The 25,354-nt window shown below is 54.8% G+C and overlaps 1 protein-coding gene across 1 annotated transcript in view; it reads left to right on the forward strand.

Annotated features, from left to right (window-relative positions):
- The window catches only part of NRXN2 (neurexin 2), a 103,068-nt gene that overhangs the window by 29,431 nt on the left and 48,283 nt on the right, over positions 1-25,354 (forward strand). The window contains exons 7-11 of the mRNA XM_070359310.1: positions 6,477-6,500; positions 13,929-14,090; positions 14,771-15,209; positions 19,877-20,263; positions 20,423-20,626. Coding sequence (XP_070215411.1) covers positions 6,477-6,500; positions 13,929-14,090; positions 14,771-15,209; positions 19,877-20,263; positions 20,423-20,626 — 1,216 coding nt within the window. The remainder of the gene's footprint in view (positions 1-6,476; positions 6,501-13,928; positions 14,091-14,770; positions 15,210-19,876; positions 20,264-20,422; positions 20,627-25,354) is intronic.

Below are 25,354 nucleotides of genomic sequence, written 5' to 3' on the forward strand. Positions count from 1 at the left end.
TCCAAGCCGCTGCTCCCTGCAGTAGTCGGGCTCCCACCCAGGCATCTGTTCTCAGTGCTCCCCAAGCTCCGAAGAGCCGCATCGTCCCCTGAGCCGGCTGGAGGGCTGTCCTGTGGCGTCACCCTGTTTACTGCAGGGCTGGGCAGAGTTGCCTTCTTGCTGCTGTTCTCTCCCCAGGACAGGTGTTGTCACCTGGTGCCGTCTTTGGCAGCACACTGCAAGCCCAGAGTCCTTACCCATGTGTCCTCTGGCCAATACATTGTCCATCTATACAGGATGTGTGCTTAGTCGTGCAGTCATGTCTGACTCTTTTGTGGTCCCATGGACTGCAGCCCGCCCGACTCTTCTATCCATGGGATTTTCCAGGCAAGAATACTGGAGTGGGTTGCCATTTCCTTCTCCAGGAGATCTTCCTGACCCAGGGATTGAACCCCAGTCTCCTGTGTCTCCTGCACTGGCAGGAGGGTTTCTTAGCACTGCACCACCTGGGAAGTCCTATACAGGGTACTGAGGGGAAAGACATGGTCCCACCCTCCCAGCCCTTTGGCTCTTGAGGAGACAGGATGAGTCTGCTAAAAGTGATCAGAGCCAATGGTGCACACAAGCGCCAGCTAAGTGGCAAGAATCTTAAATGTTCTAGGAACTCGAGAGACACAGACAAGTGGGCAAGGCTGTGACCAGGGAAGGTGGGAAAGCCACCTATAGGTGGTGAGGCCTGGCCTCCGCAGCACCAGGATGGACGGGGACTCACAGTAGCCTCCTCCGGCGCTCACAGAGTTCTGGGTCTGAGCTGGTGACGGATGCAGACCACTTCCCCTGGCTGGCTCTACCAGATGGCTCAGAGCGGAGTCAGGTCATACTGACCCAAACACAAGCCTTCGGGGCTCAGGGGGTATCTGCTTCAAGACTTTGATTGAGAGGTCTTTTTAGAAGGGGTTTCTGGAGAGATGTATTTGACTCAAGTTCACATCCTTAAGTGTGAGCTGCAGCTCTTTTTGGGTCATTGTGACCATCAGGGGGATGGCTGTGCTCTGGATTCATTGCCAAGTCCATCCTCCCCAGGCCTTTTAAGTGCCTGGTTCTCAACTGAGGGAGGGGGTGCCCCCAGGAGGTTCTGGAAATGTCTGGAAGCATTTTGGGTGTCACAGCTTGGGGAGGGTGCTACTGGCATTTACTGGGTGGAGGCCAAGATACTGCTAAACATCTCCCAGTGCACAGGACAGCCCCACAGCAAAGAACGATCTGGCCCCAAGTGTTGGTAGTGCCGAGGAGAAGAAATGGTGCAGACAAGGGCCTCGTGGCGTTCTGGGACTGGAAAGATCCTTTTGTGATTTGAGGGGTAACGTAGGGTCAGGAGTGGCCAGGAGCAAGGACAGGGGTGATGTGAGAAGTGACACCTGCCCCGGCCTCTGGGAGGGCACTGGGGTTCATGTAGTTTTCCCCAAGTGATTAGAACAATGGGGGGACCGCCACCTGGGGGCAGCCTGGCCCAGAACTTACATGGAGGGGGTCTCCCTTCCTCCTCTTGGTTCATCAGCTTTGGGTGTTGGTCAGGAGGCCAGCTCCTAAGACTGGAAGGAGGCAGAATTTCTCCCCACCTCCCCTGAACCAGATAGTGACCCCTGGAATCATCCAGAACCTCTTGGAACAGTGCAGTCAGGGCCAGAGGGAGCCTGGCTGAGACCACACCTGCTTTTGCTCTGCTTTCCCCCTGAATCCAGGCTTGAGGACTCTGCCCAGTGGTGTCTCCTGGGTGATCTTGGCAAGAATGATTCCATCTGAGGATTCCCTGAGGCCTCTCTTTTTTTTTTTGGTTACGCTGGGTCTTTGCCAGCTTCTCTAGCTGTGTAGAGCCAGTTCTAGAGCACGTGGTGCTCGGGCTTAGCTGCAGCATGTGGGATCTAGTTCCCCAACCAAGGGTCAAACCTGGTCCCCTTGCACTGGGAGCATGGCGTGTTATCCACTGGACCACCAGGGAAGTCCCTGAGGCCTATTTTTAATCTTGGGCACATTCTCCTCAGACACCAGTGTGCCTTCCCCACCATACATGCCAAGTGCCAATCCATTTCATCTCTGACCAGCTAACCAGCACCAGCTCTGGAGACAAGCTGGCCCTTGACGTATTATGTGGAGCTTCCTCCCACCCAGCTCCTATTAGGCTGCGCCTTGTATGGAGGCCCCCTGTACCCCAAGGAGGGAGTCCTCCAAGGATGGGGTCCGGCAGGCACTTGGGACTCCCTCCCCCGCCTTATGGCTCGGCCTCCGGGTCTCTCAGCCTGTCACACACCCTGCCTCAGGGCCTAACTGTGCTGCTGGGCATGCCCCGTCTACACCGGCTTCCTGAGCTGCCCGCTTCATTTCCACAGTGCTCCCTGAGGACACCACCATTCACCCTCCTTTCCGCCGGGTGAAACCCTGGAGCTGGGGTTTGAATTGGACTGACTGGGTTCAAGTCACTGAGTGACTTGAGGCAAGTTACGCAACCAGTGTGAGGTGAGAGGGGCCTTTGAGGAGTGACTGAGGTGATGCCCCGGGCTTGGCACCACGTGAGCATCGTGGGCTCGCTGCCGCCTTTACTGTTAGTTGTGGGGTTTTCCAGCCCATCTCACCACCTTTGTAAGGCTTTTCTTGAGCCACCCCACCGCCATCCCCGCCCCTGCCCAGCCAGTCTCCCTTTTTGCTGTATTCTGGCCCTGTCACCACACTCTACCTGTGTGTTAATTTGTGTTCATCTCTTCTCTGTTTCTAGGTGGTGAGCTCCTTGAGTGCTTCTCTTTGTCTGCATTGTGTCTTAGTTGCCGCGCACGGACTCTCTAGTTGTGGCGTGTGGTCCCAGTAGTTGCCGTGTGGGCTTAGTTGCTCCTGGGCATGTAGAATCCCAGTTTCCCGACCAGTGATGCAACCTGTGTCCCCTGTACTGAAAGGCAGATTCTTAACCACTGGACCACCAGGGAAGTTCCCCTTGAGGGCTTAATACCAGAAACTGAGTGTTTTTGTTTGTTTTTCTAGTGGTTTTGCTGGTTCCTTTGGGTTCTGCCTTGAAGCCAGTTGGTGAGGTTTTGGACAGATTAGCAGATCTAATTATTTCATATGAGCCCGGAACTACTGTCGTCTTCTGGGAAAAAGTCCTTCCTTTACGCTCCCGCCCTCTCTTTGGAGTTTCATCAGGATCTGTCCCTTTCTTACAGCACTGATCAGATCGCACCCTCATATCTCTCATTCATGGGCCCCCAAGTTCAAGGGTCTCGTTTCTCTTTTGTATCTCACCTAACTTTTCTAACAATCCTGTGGAGTGGGAGATACTTCCATTCACCAATGAGGGAAAAGCAAGTTGAAGAGCTGGCCCAAGGCTATCCTGTGGGAGTTGGAGGGTGAGAGTCTGTCTGACTCCATTCCTCTGCCTCCTGGGAGGGCCTGGCTGTCGTCCTTGGTGTGCAGTGCTAAAGGGTCTGTCATTTGCCTTATGGTCCTGCCATTCTCGGATGTCCCCATGTCTTGAACCATCTAAATGTTCTGCTGTCTCTTGAAAAAGTGGGACCATCTTATCCAAGTCCTCTTTCTTTTGTCCTGAGTTTTTCTTGCTCCATAGAGACTGCCTTCATCCAGATTGTGATTTGTGTGTATAAACCCCTTCTTGACTTTCTTGAGGGGCTGGAGCTACGTCGAGACTTCAAGGTAGAGATGGGGCAAGGTTTTGTCCAAAGGCCCTTGGTCGTGGTAAGTTACACTTGCTGTAGTCACTGACCTCTTCCCTCTGTGATTGATGTCCTCCTCCCTCATCACACATGGTCCTCCATGTGTTCCTGTCCTCCAGGGGCCCTCCAGCTGCTTCTGTGGCTGGGGCAAAGCCTTCCTTGCCCAGCTGTTAGTCTGAAGCCCCAGCTCTCCAGATTCTAGCATCTGGGAAGGTGTGGGCTGCTGCCTCATGGGCGCAAGCTGGGTGCCGGTGGAGCCTCCACTCTAGTGTGTGGCCTCAGTTGCCCGCTAGGGCATGACTGCCGCATTCTGGATCTGCACTCTCTAGATCTAGAGGAGTCCTGTCTCATCCACCGCAATGTCGCTGTTTGTCAGAGAAAGCAAGGATCTCTTGACACAGCAGTGGGAGGCCCAGGCTTTGAATGCACAGCTCTTCCCTCTCAGTCTTATTTCTTAATTCACTCTTCTGTTTGTTAAAGATGAAGTTGTCCATGAAAGTTGAAAATGGGTTTTTCCTTATTTTAGTTTCTACAGCCAGTTCTAACTTCAAAAGAGTGGAAGTTGGACTTTTACCTGCAGTGCCTCTTTTCCCCTGTCTCGTTTGACTGGTGCAGTGGTGTCAGCAAACTTGCACCTGTTTTGGTGCCATGGGTGTAGCTGTCATGCAGCTAGTGTTTCCTTGCCCTGAGTAGTTGGCCTGTTCATTTCCCAACAGTCCTACTGGCCGATAGGACCAGTCTTTGTACCATGTGTTATCCCGTCTCTGTACGGGAGGTCCAGTCTCTGTACCTGCAGTTAGACTCTTGTCTTCCTGCTAGGTAAACTGCTTCTGCATCACTAATAATTAATATTGGTCATTCAGAACTCCTAGCTGCTAAATATTGAATTCTGTTATTTTTAATTATACAAGGCCCTTATTAATTGTCTTACTGAATTAGTCCTGTGCCCACTGGTTATAACAGCTCTCTAACTAATGGGTCTGTCCCCAGAAGACCTTTCCTTCTCACAGTCACACTCTTGGGCTTGCAGTTTAGTATTTGATGGACATCAAGCAGTAGTGTCCCAGCATCTCTGTCACACAGGGTGAAGCTGCCTCAGCCCCGCTGACATCTCCTCAAAGGGAAATTTTGAAGGTGGTTCTTGCTGCCGTCTTTGACCATGAGGAGAGGAAATGAATATAGAGCTGCATGAGGGTGGGGCTTCTGGCTTCTAGAGTCTGGGGTAAAAGAAATTGGCTTCTAGTTTAGACAGGAGTGAGGGATTTTAGAGGGAGGTGGGTCTTTGTGTTCCTTCTTATGTTGTGGTACGTGGGGGGAGTGGATTTCTGGTGCTGGCTGTGGGGAGTGGAGGCTTGGGGGTCTGTGGGTGTGGGGAAGGAGAGTGGGCTGCTGGGAAAGCCTGACTGATTGCACAGACTTGCACGAGTGATGGTGGAGGCGGCGGGGAGTACTTCATTCTGGGAGAAACAGCTGCCCAAAGGGGCATAAGAAAATAGGGTGGGATGATTGAAGAACTAAGGGAAATTTGGGGGCAGTGTGGGCTCTGCAGAGTCAAATTAGGATTAATTTAGGAGCTCTGGGTGGGAGAGTGGCTGAGGGGAGGAGGGTTTGGGATGAGGTGTGATGTGAGAGTGAGCCTTCTGCCAGCCCATGAAGGGCAGAGTTTCCTCTTCCCTGTTCTGGTGGTGACTTGCTCTCTCTTCCTTTCTGAAGGAAGAGAAACAGGAAAAAATATAAAGAGCTGCCCTTCCCTGGTCCATGACTCCCTGGGTCTATTTGCTATCTTCCATCCCCAGGAAAAGCAGACATCCATATTCCCTCCTATACTCCTTGGGAACCCCTTCCCTTTTGCTCCAAGTGAAATTGCCTCTCATTCAAGCCAGTCCTGGGATTCTCTGGGGGCCTTGACCATTCTCCCAGTCTGACAGCCAACTGGCCCATTACCAACCAGTTAACCCATTAACTCAACATGGTCACTGGTCAGCCAGTTGGCCAGCACCAATTTGCTCTTTAGCCAGTTCTCTGGAAAGCCATCTGGTCGACCAGTTAGCCAACAAACCCCTGCGTTCATTACCTGAGTCAATAGCCCGTGCCTTTCTCACACCCCTATTCCCCTTCCTGCCTTCCCCTCAACTCCTTAACATTTCAGCCCATAGGACTTACTAATACTGCATAATTGGGTCTGCTTCTTAACCCCCTGCCTTCCCTCTCTCACCCTCTGTTGGAAAACCCCGTTGCCAACTCTGTGTGTGTTACTAACACGCTTATAACCCCGGGGGGACCAAGGGATGGGCAGGGACAGGTGGGGCAAGGTATGAGTGAAAAACCGAACTAACCTTTCTGTCTCATCTGCGGAATGTCGCCATCTTTAAGTCTTTGCTTTCCTGGTCTAGTTCTTTTGTTGTTTCCTTCTCTACTAACCAAGGTCTTTAACTGTTCCCCTTCTCTGCAGCCGGCTCTTCTGGGAAGGGATCGGGGGGAGAGGACTCCAGGGGTGGGGTGGGCGGGGATCGGGAGAAGGGATTTAATTTCTGTGTGTGTTTTATTTCTCCCTCCCATTATAATTTAATTTTCTTTAAACAAAACACTTTAGCTGAACTTAAGGTGGGAGGGTCTGAACAGACAACCAAATATATATGGATATATATTTTTCCTCCTTCCTTGAGTTTCACAGTTGGTCATTTTCTTTTTCTTTTCTTTTGTTCTGTTCTTTTGTTGTTGTCTTTGTTGTTCTTGTTTTTTTTTTGACCCCCCCACCCCTCCCCCATATCTCCGGTGAAGCACGCAGGCATTGGACACGCTATGGTAAACAAACTGCATTATCTGGTAGATATCACTCTAATTGTCTTACCGTTTGGTTTGCCGTGGGTTTTTTTAACTGTTCGATTTTCCCTCTTTTGTTTCCTTTCCCCATTTGTTTTTGGTTGTTTTGCTCTTCCAATTGTTTTCTGCGTCCTGGACAATCTCTAGATTTTGCTTCTCTCTCTTTGAGTTTTCCTCTTTCTCTTTTCTTGCCTTTTTTGGTCCAAACGCAAATCCAAAAGACAAATGGAAATCAAGGAATTTGGCCTGTCCCTGCTCTAACCTCCTCCCCTAATTTCTGAATTCAGATTCCTGGCCAGAGAGACCTGGGGCAGACCCCATGTTCATCGGCTCTGGTTAGACCAGCCCCGATGCCAGGCTGCTTATTTCTCTTGCTTTCTTTTGTTCCTTTTCTCCCCTGCCCCACCCCTTGTTTCTTTTCTCTGATTTAGTTTCTTTCTTGGTCTCCTGAAAATCCATGGAAAACACCATCCCATGACATGCTACGCTCTGCTCACTGTCAGCTCCTGGACAGGCCCCTCGAGCTGGGGGAGGGGGCTGGGGGTGAGGCCTCTGGGGGCCATAGGCTCCGCAGGTCACAGGTGGGGAGGGGGCCTTGGGGGATGCAGAGCTCCTTCACATCACCATTCACCTCGATTTAGGGGCTGCCCCAGGCTGGTTGCCCAAGAAGGGACAGCATCTCCTGCCTCACTTCCCAGCCTCGAGGGGTCTTGGTTCTGGCTCCCCCACATCTTGCATGGCATGAATGGTCTTTTCCCCCCACCAGGGACAGTGTCCAGTTTCCCCACCGCTCTGCTGCTCTGACTAACACTGTGTCTCACACTGTCTTTCTTCCCCTCCATCTCCTGTCCCCTCTCTGCCCCCCCCCCCCCGCCGTTGCCTGTCCCGCATGGCCTCTGACCGGGGTTGGTTCCCTTCCCTGTTGAGGGGGTGAGAGGAGGAGGCCCAGCGGGGTGAAGTCGGGGTACTTGTTGCTGAGCTCCTCTGTTTGGGTTGGGCCCAGGCCTTGTGAGCGTCGGTGTGGGTGTCTGTGTAAACGCAGCTGGTGTGTGTTGGTGTGTGGGTGCGACTGTGTGTAAATGTTGGTGTGACATTTAGGGGGTGTTGGTGGGAGACCATACTGTGTGTTTGAGACTCTGCTGGTGATTCTACAAGTGTAAACGCTGGTATGAGCTGGGGGCTGCGTGACTGTGTGTTTTTGAGCCTGTGAGGGCTCTTAGGAGGCGGGTTGTGGGGCTGGGACTGGTGGGAGCAGGGAAGGAGCTGAGGCTGGCCCTTTGCTCCTCGCCTCACCCATGAGTGTGTGCCTGCAGGCCCTGCTGTGTGCCCTCCCCTGGGATTCCCTCCTGCCCGCCTGGTCCTGGCTCTGCGGCAGCAGGCGGTTAGTCATCGTCTATTAATAATGCAGAGTGATTGAGCGCCAGGCTAGGGACCCTGCAAATGGACATGTCTGCTCCCATGGGGCCCATGCTGCTTGGGGCAGCTGCCTGGCCTGCCCAACCTACCAGGCCCACGGAGCTGCCTGGCTGGAGAGGAGGCAGCTTGGGAGCTGGGGCTCCCTGTCTGAGAGGTTCTGCATCTTCCCAGGAGGATGTAGCCCTGAGAACACATCTGGCCTGTCCTGCTACTCTGGCAGCTCTGTGCTTCCTTGCACCCACAGACCTGTGGTGGTCCTGTCCTTTGTCCTGTGTCCGAGACAGTGCCCAGGCCACGGCCATCCCAGCCCTCCCCAATCCGAGGCCTCGTTTGGCCATTCTGTCATCCTGGTGTTCAGATGGAGCTGTGTGGTGGTCCCAGGACTGCTCTTCCACAGGCCCTTTTCTTCAGCTGCTGCTTCTAGAAGTTTGCCATTGCTTACCTCTCAGACCAGGCCACTGAGTACCTGAACGGGGCGTTTGAAATTCTTTCTTTATTATTAATTTATTTTTTGGCTGCACTATGTGCAGCATTCAAGATCTTACTTAGTTCCCTGTAGTGGATCAAACCTGTGCCCCCTGTAGTGGAAGCGTGGAGTCTTAACCACTAGACCACCGGGGAAGTCCCTGGAACTCTTTCTTTACAGAGCTTCACTGGACAGCCAACCTGTGACTTTGAGGACAGAAGGGAGGCAAGATACAGGAAACCCCTTGGAGAAGGAAATGGCAACCCACTCCAGTGTTCTTGCCTGGAGAATCCCGGGGACGGGGGAGCCTGGTGTGCTGCCGTCTATGGGGTCGCACAGAGTCGGACATGACTGAAGCCACTTAGCAGCAGAGTATGCTATCTGAGAGTTACGGCCCAGACTTCCCCTTCCTTCCAGTCTCAGTTCAGTTAAAGACTGTGAACTGGGGCTAAAGCTGTTTCTCATCTGCCAAACAGCTGACATTCCTCGCTTGCCTTTCAGGGAGTCAGTGTGAGGGTCAACAAGGGTAGCGGAAGTGAAAGCGTCTGTACTCTGTAAAGGAAATTATAATTTTATTAAGCTTTATAAAATGTTGACTGATTATGTCCATGTTTCCAGGGCAGGGATATTTTGTACAGAAGCGATTCCCTTCCCATAGCAAACTGTGGGGAATATAGCATCTCTGGCCCCACTGGAGAGCCTATTACCATCCTTTCTTGGGATTCAGTCCTAAAATAACTACATGAAACCCCAGAATGCCCCAGGAACTGGGCCTGAGGAGGAGGAGGAAAGATGGGATGTCTTGGTTAAATTGGTCAAAAGGCAAACAGCCTTGTCTGATTTCAGTCCTGGTAGGGAAAGTCCCTGTGAAATTCTAAGTCTCTGAAGCCCACGCCTCCTAGTGTGAGCGTCCCTGCTTGACAACCAGAGCTGGTGCCTCCTGGTGGCCTGAGTCACCTCATAAACCCTCAGACACCTGTGCCAAGGATCAGCTCTTTGAGCCAGGAGTGGAGTCAGAGAACCTAGCACCCAAAGAGACAGCGTTCAACCTGCTCTGATTTCCTAGGCATTCCTCAGCCGGGCTCTGGTTGGTTTTGCATTTATTTTTACTAATCCCTTTGTATGGACTCTCTTTGTTATTTGAGCATTTCTCCTTGGGGGAGAGAGTGGATCTAGGTCAAAAAGGCCAACCGGTGGAGAGGTTTGGGTTAGGTGTGGTCAGGCTGGAGGGAGTGTTCACCGCACCTGACCTGGAGACTTTGCTTCTTCTAAGTAGCTCTCACTTTTTGAATATCATTTAAAATTGACAAATGCCTAGATTGCATGCAGCAGGGAGAGGTTATTCCCGGTTAACATATGGGAGAAACTGAGGCCTGAGAGGGCCTGGGGCGACGTAACAAGTAGTGGAAGAGCTCAGCCTTTCACTTCGTTGATCTCATTTGAGCCTCACAGTAAGCCTGGGAGGGGCAGGAGTCATGGGAGTTGTTAAACCCCTTTACAGATGAGTCAGGGAGGTGAAATGAGTATTGTTCTGGAAGATGGTAAAGACCAAATAAGAACTCAGGATTTCTGACCTGAAGTGTATGTTCCAGCACCATTGAGTCCAGTCATCAGGATTCGCTGTGCGGCTGCACACGCCCTTTGGCTGTCCTCCTCTCCTCATGCCCTGTTCCCACCCTCTGCAGTCCTAAGGGCGGGCCAGGCCTGCCTTCCTGAACGAGCTGGCCTTACTCATCTTTGGATCGTGAGCCTTTTGAGAGTTTGCTGACAGCAGTGGACTCTCACTGGAGGAAAACCCACTGAAGTGGTTTGCATACAATGTCAAGGGATTTCATGACTCCCCAGAGCCCCTCTAACCTGCTTACAAGTTAAAAAAAATCTGCCCTTGATCTTATTCTCCCTTTAATAATCCTCCTCCCAGGAAGGTCGGTGACCCTATAATCATAGCAGGGAGCTGGGAAAGGCTCTGGGTGATGTCAGAGGGCCATTCCCCTCTTTACAGCCTTTCCTTTGGGACCATGATGGGCATGGAGTGCCTGAGGCAGAACATTTGTGGCCAGGACCTGGTTTCATGCTAGCAGCTTGCCTAAGGGGGGAGACCAGCAGAGCAGAGCAGAAGGGAGGTGGGGCCAGCAGGAAGGGCTGAGAACCCATCAAGGTCATAGGCTGCCCCTTGCAGCCACCTCCGGCCACCTTCCCCGTCCCTGGGGAATGGAGCAGAGGCTGGGCATGGGCTCCTTCCCCTCTTCCTTGACTGGTCATGGCTCTTCTGGGGCAGAGCTGTGGCTCGTTCGTCATGTTCTACTCAGCCCCACTCAGGGCCTGGTCTGTCTGTGTTGTGTGGATTAATGTGGGTTGCGTGCAGTCTCTGCTGTGTCTTGGGGTGCTAGCCGTGGTCCTGATGACAAAAAGGATGCTGCTTGGAAATGAGGCTGTCAGGACTCTCTCCCACCGCCTTCAGTAGGATGTGGTGTGTGAGCAGGTGTGCCTGGGGTCAGTGATCAGTGGCGAATGGGTGGTGGGAGTGAGTGTCTGGGTCGCCCTCTGGGGAGGAAGGTCTGAGTCTAACATCCCTTCCCTTTCTTTCTCAACCTGTACATGTCTCTGTCGTAGTGGCGGCTCCTCTCCCCTCCTCTGTTGGAAGGAAGCTTCTCCTTCTGCACCCCTGCAGCTCTTTTGCCTCCATTTGGGCTCTTCCCTACGCACCCTGGCCCTGCATACCTTCCCCCCACCCCGGCTGCCTTTCTCTCGCTTGTCCTGCTGGGCCGGGACCCCCACCCAGGCCCTCTAACCCGCACGTGTCCAAGCTGCCGTGGCTGTTCTGTGTTGCATGTCCCCCCTCTGCCCTCTTCCCCTGCCGGCCCCACCCCTTCCAGAAGCTGTGTGTGGGGGGGTTGGGGGGCAGGGGCATCATGAACCCCTGGGGTGGAGGGGGACTGGGGGAATTATCCCCCTGTTTCCTGCTTTTACTAACGAACCTGCCATTTTTGTGTCTGGACTTTGATTTGTCTGAGGAAACAGTCGGGTTTTACTAATCTCACTCATCTACCTCCTCGCCTTCCCCAGAGACCTTCCTCCATCCCCTCCGATCCTCGGCTTCCTTTCTCGTGGTGCCCGTCTCCCCCTTTCTCTCTCTTCTTCCCTCACCCCCCCTTCCTCCATGCACCTCCCTATGTTACCGTGCCTCCTGCTGCTCTCTCCCCAACCCCTGGGCCAGGGAGGCTCTAAAACACCAGGACAGATACACAAGGGGTTAAGGCAGCCCTTTTCCCATAGGGAGCACCACGTGGCAGAGATTCGTATAAAGCAAGGTGGGCAAGGTCAGATTTGCACCCAGTCGGGAGGGGTGTCAAGGAGGGGCCCCAAGTCATGTCTTTCTAACTCTAGGGTGAAGGCAGCAGCCTCAGAGGACTGTGATTCTGTCCATGTTCTCTCCCCAGGCACCAGGTTCACACGTGGCACACAGGCAGTAAGAGCTGTGTGGCCCTGATCATCAGGCCACTTGACGGTCACCTGAATGGTGGCTATGTTTCCCCTGGACTGTACTGGGATTAGTAGGGTCACAGGGACACGTCAGGCCAGGGGCCCAGCCTTCAGGAGCTGACTCTCAGTTGGGTTTCTAGACGTAGACTCAGAACTATACTAGTGGCCCGATTCCTGGTCTCTCAGTGCGGCCCTGGGAGAGGAGGGTGGGCTGGAGGCCCCTTTCCCCTGCCACCTCTCCCTGTCTTACTCCCAGCCCTGCGTCCCAGCCCCCTCCTCCCCTTTCTCCAGCTCCTCCTGCCCGTTCTAATCTCGTCTGCATGTTTTGTGACTAATACTTTGACCCTTTCCCTTTCCACCCAGATCTCCATTTCCTAGCCTCGGGTGGGATTGAGGGAAGAAGCTATAAACAATAATGACCAGCCCTCACCTCAAAACAGGACTCAAAATCTTCAAAGTGCCCACTTCCACAAAGACACGCCCTTACCTCTGTCCTTGAACCCAGTCCCCCCAGCACAAGATTTGATGGTTCCCAGGAGGGAGCCCCTTCAGCTCCACCCCCACACACTGTGAGGCCAGCCCAGCATGAGGGGGACTTGAGGATCCTGTGAGGGATGGTCCCCTGGCCCTGTTCCGCTCATGTCCCTCAGGTGTTCCTAATACCCACTCCCCATCCCCGAAACAGTGGAACCCTGGAGACCAGTCACTGGAAGATGGCTGGTGGCATGTGCGTATGGACTGGTGTGGGAAGGACACTGTGGGCTGTGATCAGAAGGCCCCAGTCTCCAGACTTTGCCCAGAAAGGGGGTGCTGAGGCACATTTGGGGGATGGGAAGCGGGAGGAGCTGTAGCCTGGAGAAGCATGGTGTTGAGTTCACTGTGAGCTGGCTTCCTGATCGCCCCTGTGGGAGCCTGACTGTCCTAATCCACCACCTTCTGAGAGTGGGGGCTTGTGGTCCCCCCGCCCTTCACTCTGTGCCACAGCCTGGTTGGGTGTGGGTGCTCCTCTGGCTAGACTTTTCAGAGCTCGGGTGGACATTTGCCTGGGGAGCAGGGACTCATGGAGTTCCCTGCACTCGTCACTGTCCCCACACTAAGGTCACTTTTGCCTTCCCCAGGCCACTACTGAGCCCTTTTCACCTCCTTGGAACACCAGGTATGCCCCCATCCCTACCTGTCTTGTTTTGTTTCCTGAGTTTTCAGCCCAGGGACAAGGTAACAGGAAGTTAGCCTGTCTCCCTCTGTTCCCTAGCCTGGCCCTGACTCCATAGAGTAATTGTGGTGATGAATGAATCAGGTAGGGTGATGAATAGGCCAGCGGCTGCCCCCTCCTTGGGGGACAAGAAAGTGACCCCAAAACAGAGGGACCCGGATAGCAAGACAGACCCAGCAAGGGGGTTGGGACCAGTTAGGAGGCAGTGATGGGAATCAGCCCTCAAAGGCACTGTGTGTCTCCTGAGAAGTGCCAAGGCTCCCCAGCAGTCCCTGGGTTCCTGTTCCTCACGCCCTTGCTATTGTCCAACCTCCCCGTGGGCTAAGACTGAAAGGACTCCACCGCCCTGGAGGGAGAGCTGCAGGGGTGTCGAAGCCACCAGGACCCCAGGAGAACTGGTGCTCTCTGCCTCTTTAATGAGAGATGCTCTGAAATCACGTGTGCATCCAGAGACCCTTCAAGAGGAGAGAAGCAACAGTGCCATTTGCATCTCAGGGGCCCCCACTCCCATCCATCTGTCCATCCAGGGCCACTTCTGGGAGCCACTTCCTGCTGCTGTGCACAGTGAACACCTCGGGCGCCCTTCAGGCCTCTGTCTGCCGAAGGGGCCATGGGGCCGGCCTCAGCCCGCCCTGAAACCATCAAATCTTGTGCTGCCTCCTTTCTCCGTCTCCACACCCCCACTGTTCCTCCTCCGAGACAAGCAGACATAAAAATGGAGAGTCCCTCTCCCCACTGCCCCCCAGCCCCTCCCTTGCCCTACCCATGGCTCTTCCCAGGGAGTTGATGCCAGTTGTCTCCTTGTCTCCCCCTCCCTCCCTGGGCTGGGCAGGTGACCATCTCGGTGGACGGGATCCTGACCACCACAGGCTACACGCAGGAGGACTACACTATGCTGGGCTCTGACGACTTCTTCTACATCGGGGGCAGCCCCAACACGGCCGACCTGCCGGGCTCGCCCGTCAGCAACAACTTCATGGGCTGCCTCAAGGACGTGAGTAGGGCCAGGAGAGGCGGGGGGCGCCCCCGGAAACCCCGGTCTGGCCAGCCAGTTGCCCGGGGCCTCTGTACCTTCCACTCTGTGGCGGGAGCCCACCCCTCTTCAAAACCTGAGGCCCACTGACCCTGGCAAGAGGCTTCTCCTCTCTCAGTTCCTTGAGCCCTGGAGTTTCCCTTCTTCTCAGAGGACCCTCAAGGCAGCTGTGTACAGAATAGAGAGTGGTGGTCATGAAAACTAAACACCAGTGTTTCAGGCCCACTCACCAGCTCTGTGACCTTGGCTGTGTCCCTTGACCTGTCTGACTCTTAATTTTCTCATCTGTAAAACGGGTATTTGGTGCCTGCTTCTCGAGGCAGCTGTGAGGGGTAGATGAGAATGTCAGTGTCAACCAAGTGTTCCTGGTGGTTCCAGTTATTATGAGCTGCAGTTCAGCAGTGCCGAGGGCTGCTGTGCTCGTGCTGGGCAGGGAGACAGGACAGAGAAATAAGTGCCTCGAGGGAAATGCTGCCCACAGCCTCTGAGCGTGCAGTTCTAGAACAGCAGTCTGGGGTGCCGAGCAGGGGCCCCAGGCCTGGGTGGCAAGGCCCCGAGCTGTCAGGCAGGAGTGGTCAGGTCCTAAACTGCTTCCTGTTCTTCATCCTGGGACCCACCCATCCCCCTACGGCCCTCTGCAGGTGGTCTATAAGAACAACGATTTCAAGCTGGAACTGTCCCGCCTGGCAAAGGAAGGAGACCCCAAGATGAAGCTGCAGGGGGACCTGTCATTCCGCTGTGAGGATGTGGCTGCCCTGGACCCTGTGACTTTTGAGAGCCCCGAGGCCTTTGTGGCACTGCCCCGCTGGAGCGCCAAGCGCACCGGCTCCATCTCCCTAGACTTCCGCACCACAGAGCCCAATGGGCTGCTGCTCTTCAGCCAGGGCCGGCGGGCCGGGGTGGGGCCCGGCAGCCCCAGCACTGCCCAGCGGGCCGACTACTTTGCCATGGAGCTGTTGGATGGCTACCTCTACCTTCTGCTGGACATGGGCTCAGGGGGCATCAAGCTGCGGGCATCCAGCCGCAAGGTCAACGACGGCGAGTGGTGCCACGTGGACTTCCAGAGGGACGGGCGCAAAGGTCAGAGGCCTCTGGATCTTCTCCTTTACCATGGCCGCCCCTCTCTGGGCTTCCCTGATAGCTCAGTTGGTAAAGAATCTACCTGCAATGCAGGAGACTCTGGTTTGATTCCTGGGTCGGGAAGCTCTGCTGGAGAAGGAATAGGCTACCCACTCCAGTATTATGGCCTGGAGATTTCCATGGACTATATAGTCCATGGGGTTGCGAAGAGTCGGACGTGACTGAGTGAACTTTCCCTTCACTTCACTTCACCCCTCTCCACCCACGCTGACAGTCCAATCTGCTGTTTCCTCCCCTCCCCTTCCCCTGGCCCTCCCAACCCCTCCCTTGTCCTTGTTGCCATGGTGCCTTGGTGAAATGAGGAAGAGCCTCTTCCTGGGAAACTTTGGGGCCGGGAGGGCCCTCGCCCCACACAGAAGCAGGGTCGTCCCATTCCAGCAGTCTGACAGCTGAGGTTCTGTCCATCAAGTGCTCCCGAAGCACTGGGTTTATACACAGGACACAGGTAGTGAGAGCTATGTGGCCAATGATGGTGACATGTCCCCTGTATGGTGCTGGGATTAGAAGGGCCACAGGGACACATCAGACCAGTCAGATCAGGTGTGGGGTGGCGCACACCTCACACTCCCACTTCCTGCATGTGTGACGTTAGGCCAGCACTCAATGCCTTGCAGCTTCAGTTTCCTTTTTATAAAAGGGATCATTAACCTGGGTTCATCAAGAGGGGAAATCAAGGAAAAATCTATAAAAGCATTCGCTCAGTGCCTGACACAGTGGTTATCCCATTCTCCTTAAACGACAACAAAAACCTTCCCAACCTTGCCTCCCTTCTATCTAGCCTTTCACCTTTCTGTATTAACTCACTCAAATAGGTAGTGAGCGCCTATGGACGCCAGGTGCTGTCCAGGGTGCTGTAACGAGGCAGCAGTGCGCGAGAGCCTTGGCTGACCTGGAGCACATGTTCCCGTGAGGAGGTCTAGTAAACACCACCACTCTCTGCCTGGTGAGGGGTCTTACACAATAAAGCAGCAGGGTGGAGGGTGCTGGGGCCAGGCAGGCGCTGTTCTGGAACCTTCTGCTGCTTCTAGCCACCCCTCCTCCACTCTTCCTTTTCAGCCTTCTTTTCCCATCCTCTTCTTGTTTTCTTTCTAATTCTCTTCTTTACTCTTCTCCATCTTGTTGGACAGGAGAGGAAGAACTGATGCAAATGAGAACTGACACGTTATCCAATTTAAGCCCTTATCAACGTCAGCTAAATTTTCATGCTCCCCCGGCTGTCACTGCACTGGGCCTTCATCTCAGGGTGGAGCGACCGTCCCCACACACACAGGGAGGAAGGGGGCTGCCACGGCTCCTGGAGGTATCAGCCTCTCATGGGCCTGCTGCTGCTTCTCAGAGAAATGTCGCCTTCCCCAGGCTTTGCAGTAAATGGGTTCATCCCCTGGTTTTGTGTCATGATGGTACCAGGGAGTCTTCACAGAACACAAATTGCCTCCCAGGGTTTCCACGCAGGGGATCTGTGACTCTCTAGGTTGGAAATCTGCTCAGGCCTTGTAGAGAACCCCAGGGCCCTCTGCTTTGCTCTGTCTTCAGGCAGTGGTTTCCTTAGGCTTACTCGATCGCCAGACCCTGTACACCAGGCCTGGCTGGCCTGTGAGTCACTTCAGCCATTTCTCATGGCCCAGCACAGACTTGGGGCCGTCATTCCAACAAAGCTCTCTTTGACATTTCCCATGTTTTAAAATTTTCTTGTGTTAATTTATATACAACGTAAAATTTACCATTTTAATCATGCTTAAGTGCACAGTTCAGTGGTGTTAAGGGCATTCACTGTTGTGCAGCCAGCACCACCATCGATATAGAGAACATTTTCATCTTTCCAAACTGAAAACCTGTCCCCATAAATACTAACTCCTAGCCCCTGTAAACCACCATCCTACTTCCTATGAATTGCCTACTCTAGGGACCTCCTGGGAGAAGGCAATGGCACCCCACTCCAGTACTCTTGCCTGGAAAATCCCATGGACAGAGGAGCCTGGTGCACTGCAGTCCATGGGGTTGCTAGGAGTCGGACACGACTGAGCAACTTCACTTTCACTTTTCACTTTCATCATTGGAGAAGGAAATGGCAACCCACTCCAGTGTTCTTGCCTGGAGAATCCCAGGGATGGGGGAGCCTGGTGGGCTGCCGTCTCTGGGGTCGCACAGAGTCAGACAGGACTGAAGCGACTTAGCAGCAGCAGCAGCAGGGACCTCCTATACCTGGATCACACAATATTTGTCTTTTTATGTCTGGCTTATGTCATTTAGCATAATGTCTTCTAGTTTCATCCACATTGTAGTATGTGTTAGCTACGTGTGTCAGGCTTCATTTTTCATGACTGAATAATATGCCATTGTATGAGTAGACCACCTTTTGTTTGTCCATCCATCTGCCATTGAACACTTGGATTGTTGTTCCCTTTTGTAGAATGTTTTAGAATGACCTTGAAACAAGATGAGTATTCACTTTGGTTTTCTTTTTAAGCATTTTTGTTGAAGTATAGTTGCTGTACAGTGCTGTGTTCGCTTCTTGTGCCCAGCACTGGGAATCAGCCGTGTGAGGTCACCACAGAGCGCGGAGTGGAGTTCCCTGTGCTGTACAGCATGTTCTCATTGGTTCCCTATTTTATGCACAGGAGTGTGCATGTGTCAACCCTGGTCACCCAATTCATCCTCCCCTTCCCCTCCCTTGGTGTCCACTACTGGGCATATACCTGGAGGAAGCCATATTTTCCAAAAGATACATGTTCCCTAATCTTCACTGCAGCACTGTTTATTAACAATAACAGGATATGGAAGCAACCTAGACGTCCATCAGCGGTGGAATGGATAGTGATGATATGGCACACTGTGGCTTCCTCCTGCTGACTCGCCACTATATACTCTTTCCCCACCATGGCCTTCCTTCTTTCACCTTCTCTTCATTTGTGGAGAGTCCACTTGGGTGGTGTCCTTGTCCAGGAGACCCCATAGTGGGTGGGTGGAGCAAGCATTTGGGGATCTTGCTGCAGATAGAAGTGTAGGTGATTGGGGGCCACGTTTGAGGGGCTGGGAGAGTGGAGATCTGATGTCTTGTCAGGGAGGACAAGCCAGGGACCCCAGTGTTAAAATGGGGCACGAGGGGAGGGCCTGTGGTGCAGGGGAGGGTTTGCACCGAGGACAACGAGCTCCGGGTGAGGAGCCAGGTGTGTCGAGGAGGCCCTGCTCCTGTTCTTGCAGACCCATGCTTGGTGCCCCCACCCCCAGTCTGCCTATTCGGGCCTTGCATGGTCAAACCATCCTTACCTCTCTTTAACCCTATTGAGATAGGTGGCCTTTTTATTTTTTAAAGAATTCTTCAAAACTGGAGAAAAGAGAGAGGAAGGAGAACGTTAGAATAAAAATTACAAACAGAATAATGCTTCTAATTTATACATTTTGGCTTCTTAAGAGCTCAGGAAAGGCTTTGAAGCTCCTGCTGCTGCTGCTAAGTCACTTCAGTCATGTCCGACTCTGTGTGACCCCATAGACGGCAGCCCGCCAGGCTCCCCCATCCCTGGGATTCTCCAGGCAAGAGTACTGGAGTGGGGTGCCATTGAAGCTCCTACCTGATCCCAAATCTTTTTTCCTAAGATGACCAGCCCCTTCTTCCAAAGAACTCTTACAGCCCAGAAGCTCCATGCCTGGCTTCCCTTTCCTGGCTGCCCTCCTGTCTCAGAGGCTCCAGGAGCTGATCAGCCTGCCTGTCTGCTCCACCAGCCACACAGGGACTCCAGGTCCAGGGGTGGGGGATGCAGGCTCTGGAATCCTGCCACCTGGGTGGTACTTTGGCTCTGGTCCTTAACTGTGGTGGCACTTTAGGCAGCTTCCCTAGTCTCTCTAATCCTCATTTGCCATTTCCAAGTGGGATTGTAAAGGATCAGTTCCTTAGGGTTACCATGAGATTTAAGTGATATAATATATGTGAAGTGCTACCATAGGGTCTCAAGAGTCGGACACGACTGAAGCTACTTAGCACGCATGCGTGCAAGTGTATGCTGTGCATGCTAAGTCGCTTCAGTTGTGTCTGACTCTTTGTGACCTGTAGCCCAGACTCCTCTATCCATGTGGATTCTCCAGGCAAGAATACTGGAGCGGGTTGCCATGCCTTCCTCCAGGAGATCTTCCTGATCCTGGTATCAAACCTGCGACTCCTGCATTGATAGGTGGGTTCTTTACCACTGGCACCACCTGGGAAGCCCAAGTGCCTGGTATACAGTCATAAAAGTCCAATAAATGTTAGCGGGAAACTCTTTGGATTCAAGTCTTTCAGCCTCCTTGGGGGTCTCTGCCTCTGACTCCTGGTCTGAGGGGTTGGCTGGGGGAAGGACATGTCAATGATCCAGCCCTTTGGGGGCATGTCCACTTCTGGTACATCCTCTGAGGACTTGCTCAAATGGGAAGAAGGCGTCTAGACAGGCCCACCGCACACTGCAGCTGGGCTCTGGCGGCTCACACGGGTTTCTGAACTTGGGGGCTTCCTTAAGCAATGTTTGCAGCCCAGGGCTGCCAGGGTGCGAGGGCAGAGCATCCTTTTTTCTCCTGGGACGTCTCTTGGTCCTGCCTTCTCCACTGAGGCCTACACTCTCCCTCCATCCGATCCGCAGGCTCCATCTCGGTGAACAGCCGCAGCACGCCTTTCTTGGCCACGGGAGAGAGCGAGATCCTGGACCTGGAGAGCGAGCTGTACCTGGGCGGTCTCCCTGAAGGTGGGCGGGTGGACCTGCCCCTGCCCCCGGAGGTGTGGACCGCAGCGCTGCGGGCTGGCTACGTGGGCTGCGTGCGGGACCTCTTCATAGACGGGCGGAGCCGAGACCTCCGGGGCCTGGCCGAGGCGCAGGGGGCTGTGGGCGTGGCCCCCTTCTGCTCCCGGGAGACTCTGAAGCAGTGTGCCTCCGCTCCCTGCCGCAACGGGGGCGCCTGCCGGGAGGGCTGGAACCGCTTCGTCTGTGACTGCGTCGGGACCGGCTTCCTGGGGCGGGTCTGTGAGAGAGGTGAGGCTGGTCTGCACGCCTGTGCCCCTGCCCGTCCCTGTGCCCCATCGAGGACCATCCCTGGGCCTGCCAGCCCTGTATTGATTGTCTTGGTCTTCTCTCTCGCTTCTCTGGCCCCTGCCTGTCCCCCCCTTCTCCCTCCCCCTACTCCTGGGGCAGAGGCTACGGTCCTGAGCTACGACGGCTCTATGTACATGAAGATCATGCTGCCGAACGCCATGCACACGGAGGCGGAGGACGTGTCCCTGCGCTTCATGTCCCAGCGGGCCTACGGGCTTATGATGGCCACCACCTCCAGGGAGTCCGCGGACACCCTGCGCCTGGAGCTGGACGGGGGCCAGATGAAGCTCACTGTCAACCTCGGTAACCGCTCTGCCCGTGCCCCGGGCCCCTTCCCCGACCCTGCCTCTCACCCCCCACCCCCTCTGTCTGGAGAAGCTTGGTGGTTGCTCCAGTGAGAGATGGGCGATGGGAGGTGCCAGCCCAGGTCTGAGCCCCGCCTCCCCCCCCCCCCCCCCACCGCAAGAACTTCCTCTCAGAGAGGACGCATAGTGTAGGTAGATGCCTCACGCTCGGCAGAACCGTGGGGAGGGGACCCGACTGTGTCTGGCGTGTGATAGTCACCCTCCCAGGGCACTCCTGGGGCTTGGAGGCGTCTGTTCAGCGCACACACGTAAGGAGGTAGTTCATGCCTCGCTGTCAACTCATCCGCTTGCTCATACCTTGGTTCATTCATTCGCGAAGGCTTGCAGACGCCTACTGGTGTTCAGCCCGGCTCCCTGCCTCAGCAGATCCAGAGACAGAAGGACCCGGCCCCCCACACAGCCGCTGTCGTCTGCTCTGAATTTAAAGAGCCATGTCTGTGTGTGTGCGTGTGCAAGCGTGTGTGCATGTAGGTGCACAAGGGGTCCCATCGAGACATGTCATCTTCCCCGTGTCTGCTTTCACGTGAGTCCCCATAGCTGCCCGGATTTTATAGACTGGGAATGCCACATACTGACGTACCAGCATCACAAAGCTAGTGACGATCAGGGAGGAGCCTGGACTCAAACCCAGCTGATTTGCTGAGGTTCAGTGCTTCCTCTTGGTTTCTGACAGAGCTGGGGGGTGAGGAGTATCAAGACCCTTGTCACCTGATGGCTTGATGCCTCTGCCCCGCCCAGAGCAGGCGTGGCTCCACTTCACCTGGCAGTCCCTGGAGCATCCATGTGGGCAGTACCACCAGGCCTGGGAGACTCTGTGTGGCTTCAGCAGAGTCAAAGGAAAACAGCAAGGCCACTCATTCGGCTGTCACTTATGGGCCACATCTTAGTGCCAATGTGTTCCTAACCTGGGGTGACAGTAGTGACCCCAGGACCCCAAGGCGAGGTCCCAGGGTCATGGAGCTCTCAGTCAGGGCAAGCTTGGCAGCTAGAGGCCCTAAGCTGCCCAGGCTGGGTCACATTTGTCCCTTTCAGACTACCCTTTGGGCATATGGAGGTGGAGCACCCAAGGGCCTGTCACATGGGAAGATTCAGGTCTCTGGGGTGGCTTGTTGTGTCCTGGATCTGGAGGAGAAGTTAGGCTCCTCTGAGCAGATTAGAATCCTCAGCTGGGGAGAACACAGAGCTCTGAGCTTAAAATATTCACCAGGAGTCTCACCCTAACATTGGTCTCCAGGGCGTTTGGGGGACAGACTGTGGCCTTTTGGGGACCCATTCCCTCGCTAACACATTTACACTGTATCCTTTCCCCTTTGGGCCACCTTGCCTTTGTGCTCCTGGGACAAAGAGTGAGGCGGGGGCCTTGGAGGTGGGGAACTTTAGGGCTCCCTAAAGCTCTGTTTCTAACCACGATCACAGCCTACAGAGTGGGTGTGGGTAGCAGGGCAAAGCAGGATGGGAGACACCCTTTGCCAGCGTCCCACGGGTCTGTACAGAGTCCCCTGGCACCCCTGAGAGGGTCATAGGAGGAAGACACCAGCCCAGGACACCGTGAGTGGCCCTGTGCTTCTCAGACTGCCCAGGTCTGTGTACCCAGGGTCTGTGTACCCAGGTCTGTGTGCCCAGGGTCAGGTACCCTTTGCCCTGGAACATGTGTGTTCCCTGTGTAGTGAACACGCAGCTCTGTACTTGGTGGGGACACCGCAGGGGACATCTGGGGCTTCCATTTGCAGGGAAGGCAGATGCTTCTTCCTCCACCTGGACTGTCTTAGTTTCCCTGCGAAGAACCATGGGTCCCTTGAGATGAGACAGGAGGCAGCAGCCTTGGCCAGGGAAATGGACTCTGGTGGGCCCTGGGGACATTTCACCCTCAGGCCCTCGCTCCTTCTCATGGACATGCTTTTCTTTCTGTGCCACATATGTTCTTAGAAGTTAAGGGACAAGGTGGCCAGCAGGACAATGCTCCCACCCACCTCTCACTCCCTGCTGCATCCACCTCCATCCACAGAGATGCTGTCTCTGGCGGCTCATGACAAGCTGTGACCAAATGCTTGGTACAGTCACATCTGTCCACAAATACCAAGTGATGTGCATACAGGGAGGTGTGTGGCTGTTGTGTGAACCACACAGACACACAGGTGGTCCACACCCTGCCACCAAGCCTCCAGCTATGATGGGAAGAATACTGGGCTGGGGACCAGAAGATCTGGGTTCTAGTCCTGGTCTCCTAGACTGCTGGGTAAGTCATATCCCCCTTTCTAAGCCTCTGTTTCTTTGTCTGTAAAATGGGGATAAGAATCCTCACTCTGCCTCCTTTCTGTGGTTGTTTTGAGGCTTAAGTAGAAGCGTGGAAGTGACAACATTATATGATGCACGGCACACATAGAGACTGACTCAGCCAAGGGAAGGGAAGTCATACTGGGACAGGGACTGAAGCTTAAAGCCAGGCCTGGGACTCGCCTCCACATCCCTTGACCCCGTCTGGCCCCACCTCACGATCCCCATCCTGATCCCCGGTCTGCTTGCTACCCTGAGGGCCTGGCAGGCTTGGTCTGCGGCCTCGTGGTCTCATCTCTTCGGCAGGGAAGCCAGGCTCCTGCAGGCAGCTCGTCAGTGCTCACTGGATTAACGCAGACTTGGTCCCGAAGAGAGTGGAGCTGGTGACCACGTGGTGGGAGGAGGCGTTCAGAGCCAGTCTCAGGTGCCTGGGTGTTTGCTGGGCCGGAGAGGGCCAGGAGGGCCTGGGGCTGCTGCCCCTGTCCAGGCAGGGAGCCCCAGGAGCGGATCACGCCTCCTGCCCTGGCTTCCACTGTGTCTGCCGACCCTGAGCCAGTTCCTGGAGCTCTGCTGTCTACGGGCCCTGAACAGGGTGGTTGGTCTCTGTTCCCGGAGGCCCTGATTCGTCACCCTGTTCCAGTGTGATCTGGGTTCCTGGGTTCCCTCTACCTTGGGCATGGCCTCTGAGGCCAGCACCCAGCATGGCCTGCCTCTTGTCACCCACCTGGGGTTGCCTTTCCCTGCTATGTGCCTGTCGGCTGTCGCAGTTGCCAGTGAGGCTGACACGAAGGGTGAATTGTAACTGAAGAATCTCCAAGCTGGAGGGGCCCTTAGAAGTCACCTCCTTCAGCCGGCCCGCGTGTGTGTATCTGCCATGCCTCCCCCTGCCGACGGGAGGCTCTCCACCTCTGTTCAGATGACTTCTGTGTCAAGAGCACCCTACCTCTGAGATGGCCACTCTCATCACTGGGTCGTTCTTCCCTGGTAGCAGCCTCCTCTTCTGAAATCCCCACTTGTGAACTTAGTTCTACTGTCTCCAGCTGTACACAGCAAGTCTGACTCTTGCTCGTGTTGTAAGCCAGGCTTAATGCACGTTACATTCCAAAGCCCTTTAATCTCTGAGACCATGGGGCGGTGCCTTGTTCCCACAGGGTGGTACCTTGTTTCCACGGGGCTCTTTTAAGAGGCTCTTGAGCTCTTTTGAGGCTGAGCTGCTGGGCAGACGACTCTGAACGAGGGCTGTGCCCAGTGCACGCTGCCACTCTGCAGTGTCGCCTCCAAGATTCCAGCCAATGGGCTCCTGAGGCTCTTTGCAAGGAGCTCCGGTCCCCTCTCCCCCACCTCCAATTTGCAGGGTGTGGATGGGGGAGCAGGTGGGATGCAGAAAGCGGAGCCTGGCTTCTTTTCCGGAGTTCCTTTCCATACAGATGACTTTTTTCCACCTGTCTTATCACACATTCATACCATCATCCTGGTCTCTAGGCCCAGCCAGGGCCTTGGTGGGTCTGTGCACACCAATCACTTCTGCCCGTTTGCTGAACTTGAGGCGCAGGTTTCTAGTTATCAGGGTAGCAGTTAAATCTCCCTGAGCTGTGCTCTGGGAGGTGCGGCCACCAGAGGGCAGTCTCTCCCACTTACCCGCAGTTGCTGGCTTTCCTCTGGACAGTGCTGGCTGCCTCCTGGGTGCTTATCTTCAAGGGGAGTTTGCTCCCCTCCAGTCCCACTGGAGGGGTGCTCCTTGGGGTGGGGTCACTTCAAGGGTGGGCCTGGAGCTAACACCTCTTCTCTGGACAGACGGAACCCCCTTCCTGGAGCCTCCATGCTTGGGAGGGGCAGAACTATGCTCCTCCCTAGGTCTTTTCTCCAAAAGGGGATCGGCCTGCCCTTCCAGCTCCCTTTTTTCTTTTTTGGACCCTTCATTGGTGAAGACTCTGCTGGCCCTGAGAGAGCCCCCGTGACCTGAGTCCAGGCCTGGCACCCTGCCCTCACCCCGACATCCTCCCCAACCCCCTCCGTCCAGCTCCCCCTTTCTTCTTCTTTTCTCTCTGTACCCTCTCCACCTCCTTCCTCTCCCTGTGACTTGCCCCAGATCTGCCCCTTGACCTCCTTCTGCCCCTCCCTTGGTGCCAGGCTGTGGCTTCAGGTCCCGGCTGCTCCCCCCACTCTTCTGCTGTGGTTGACGACGCGTGTGGGGCTCAGCCGTACTGCCCGCGGAGCCCATGCCCCCAGAGCCACAGGGGAATCTACCTCCACTGCAGGAACCTTCAGGGGCTTAGGGGGATGCCAGATGACCCCACCCCACTTTGCCTCCTGGGCCTTGGGGTTGTGGGCAGAGCCCATTCCAAGAGGAGACAGAGGATGGCAGGATACACTGCTGCTAAGAGGGGCCTGG

The sequence above is a fragment of the Bos mutus genome, chromosome 22 (genome assembly GCF_027580195.1).
Source record: "Bos mutus isolate GX-2022 chromosome 22, NWIPB_WYAK_1.1, whole genome shotgun sequence".
NCBI classification, from domain to species: domain Eukaryota; kingdom Metazoa; phylum Chordata; class Mammalia; order Artiodactyla; family Bovidae; genus Bos; species Bos mutus.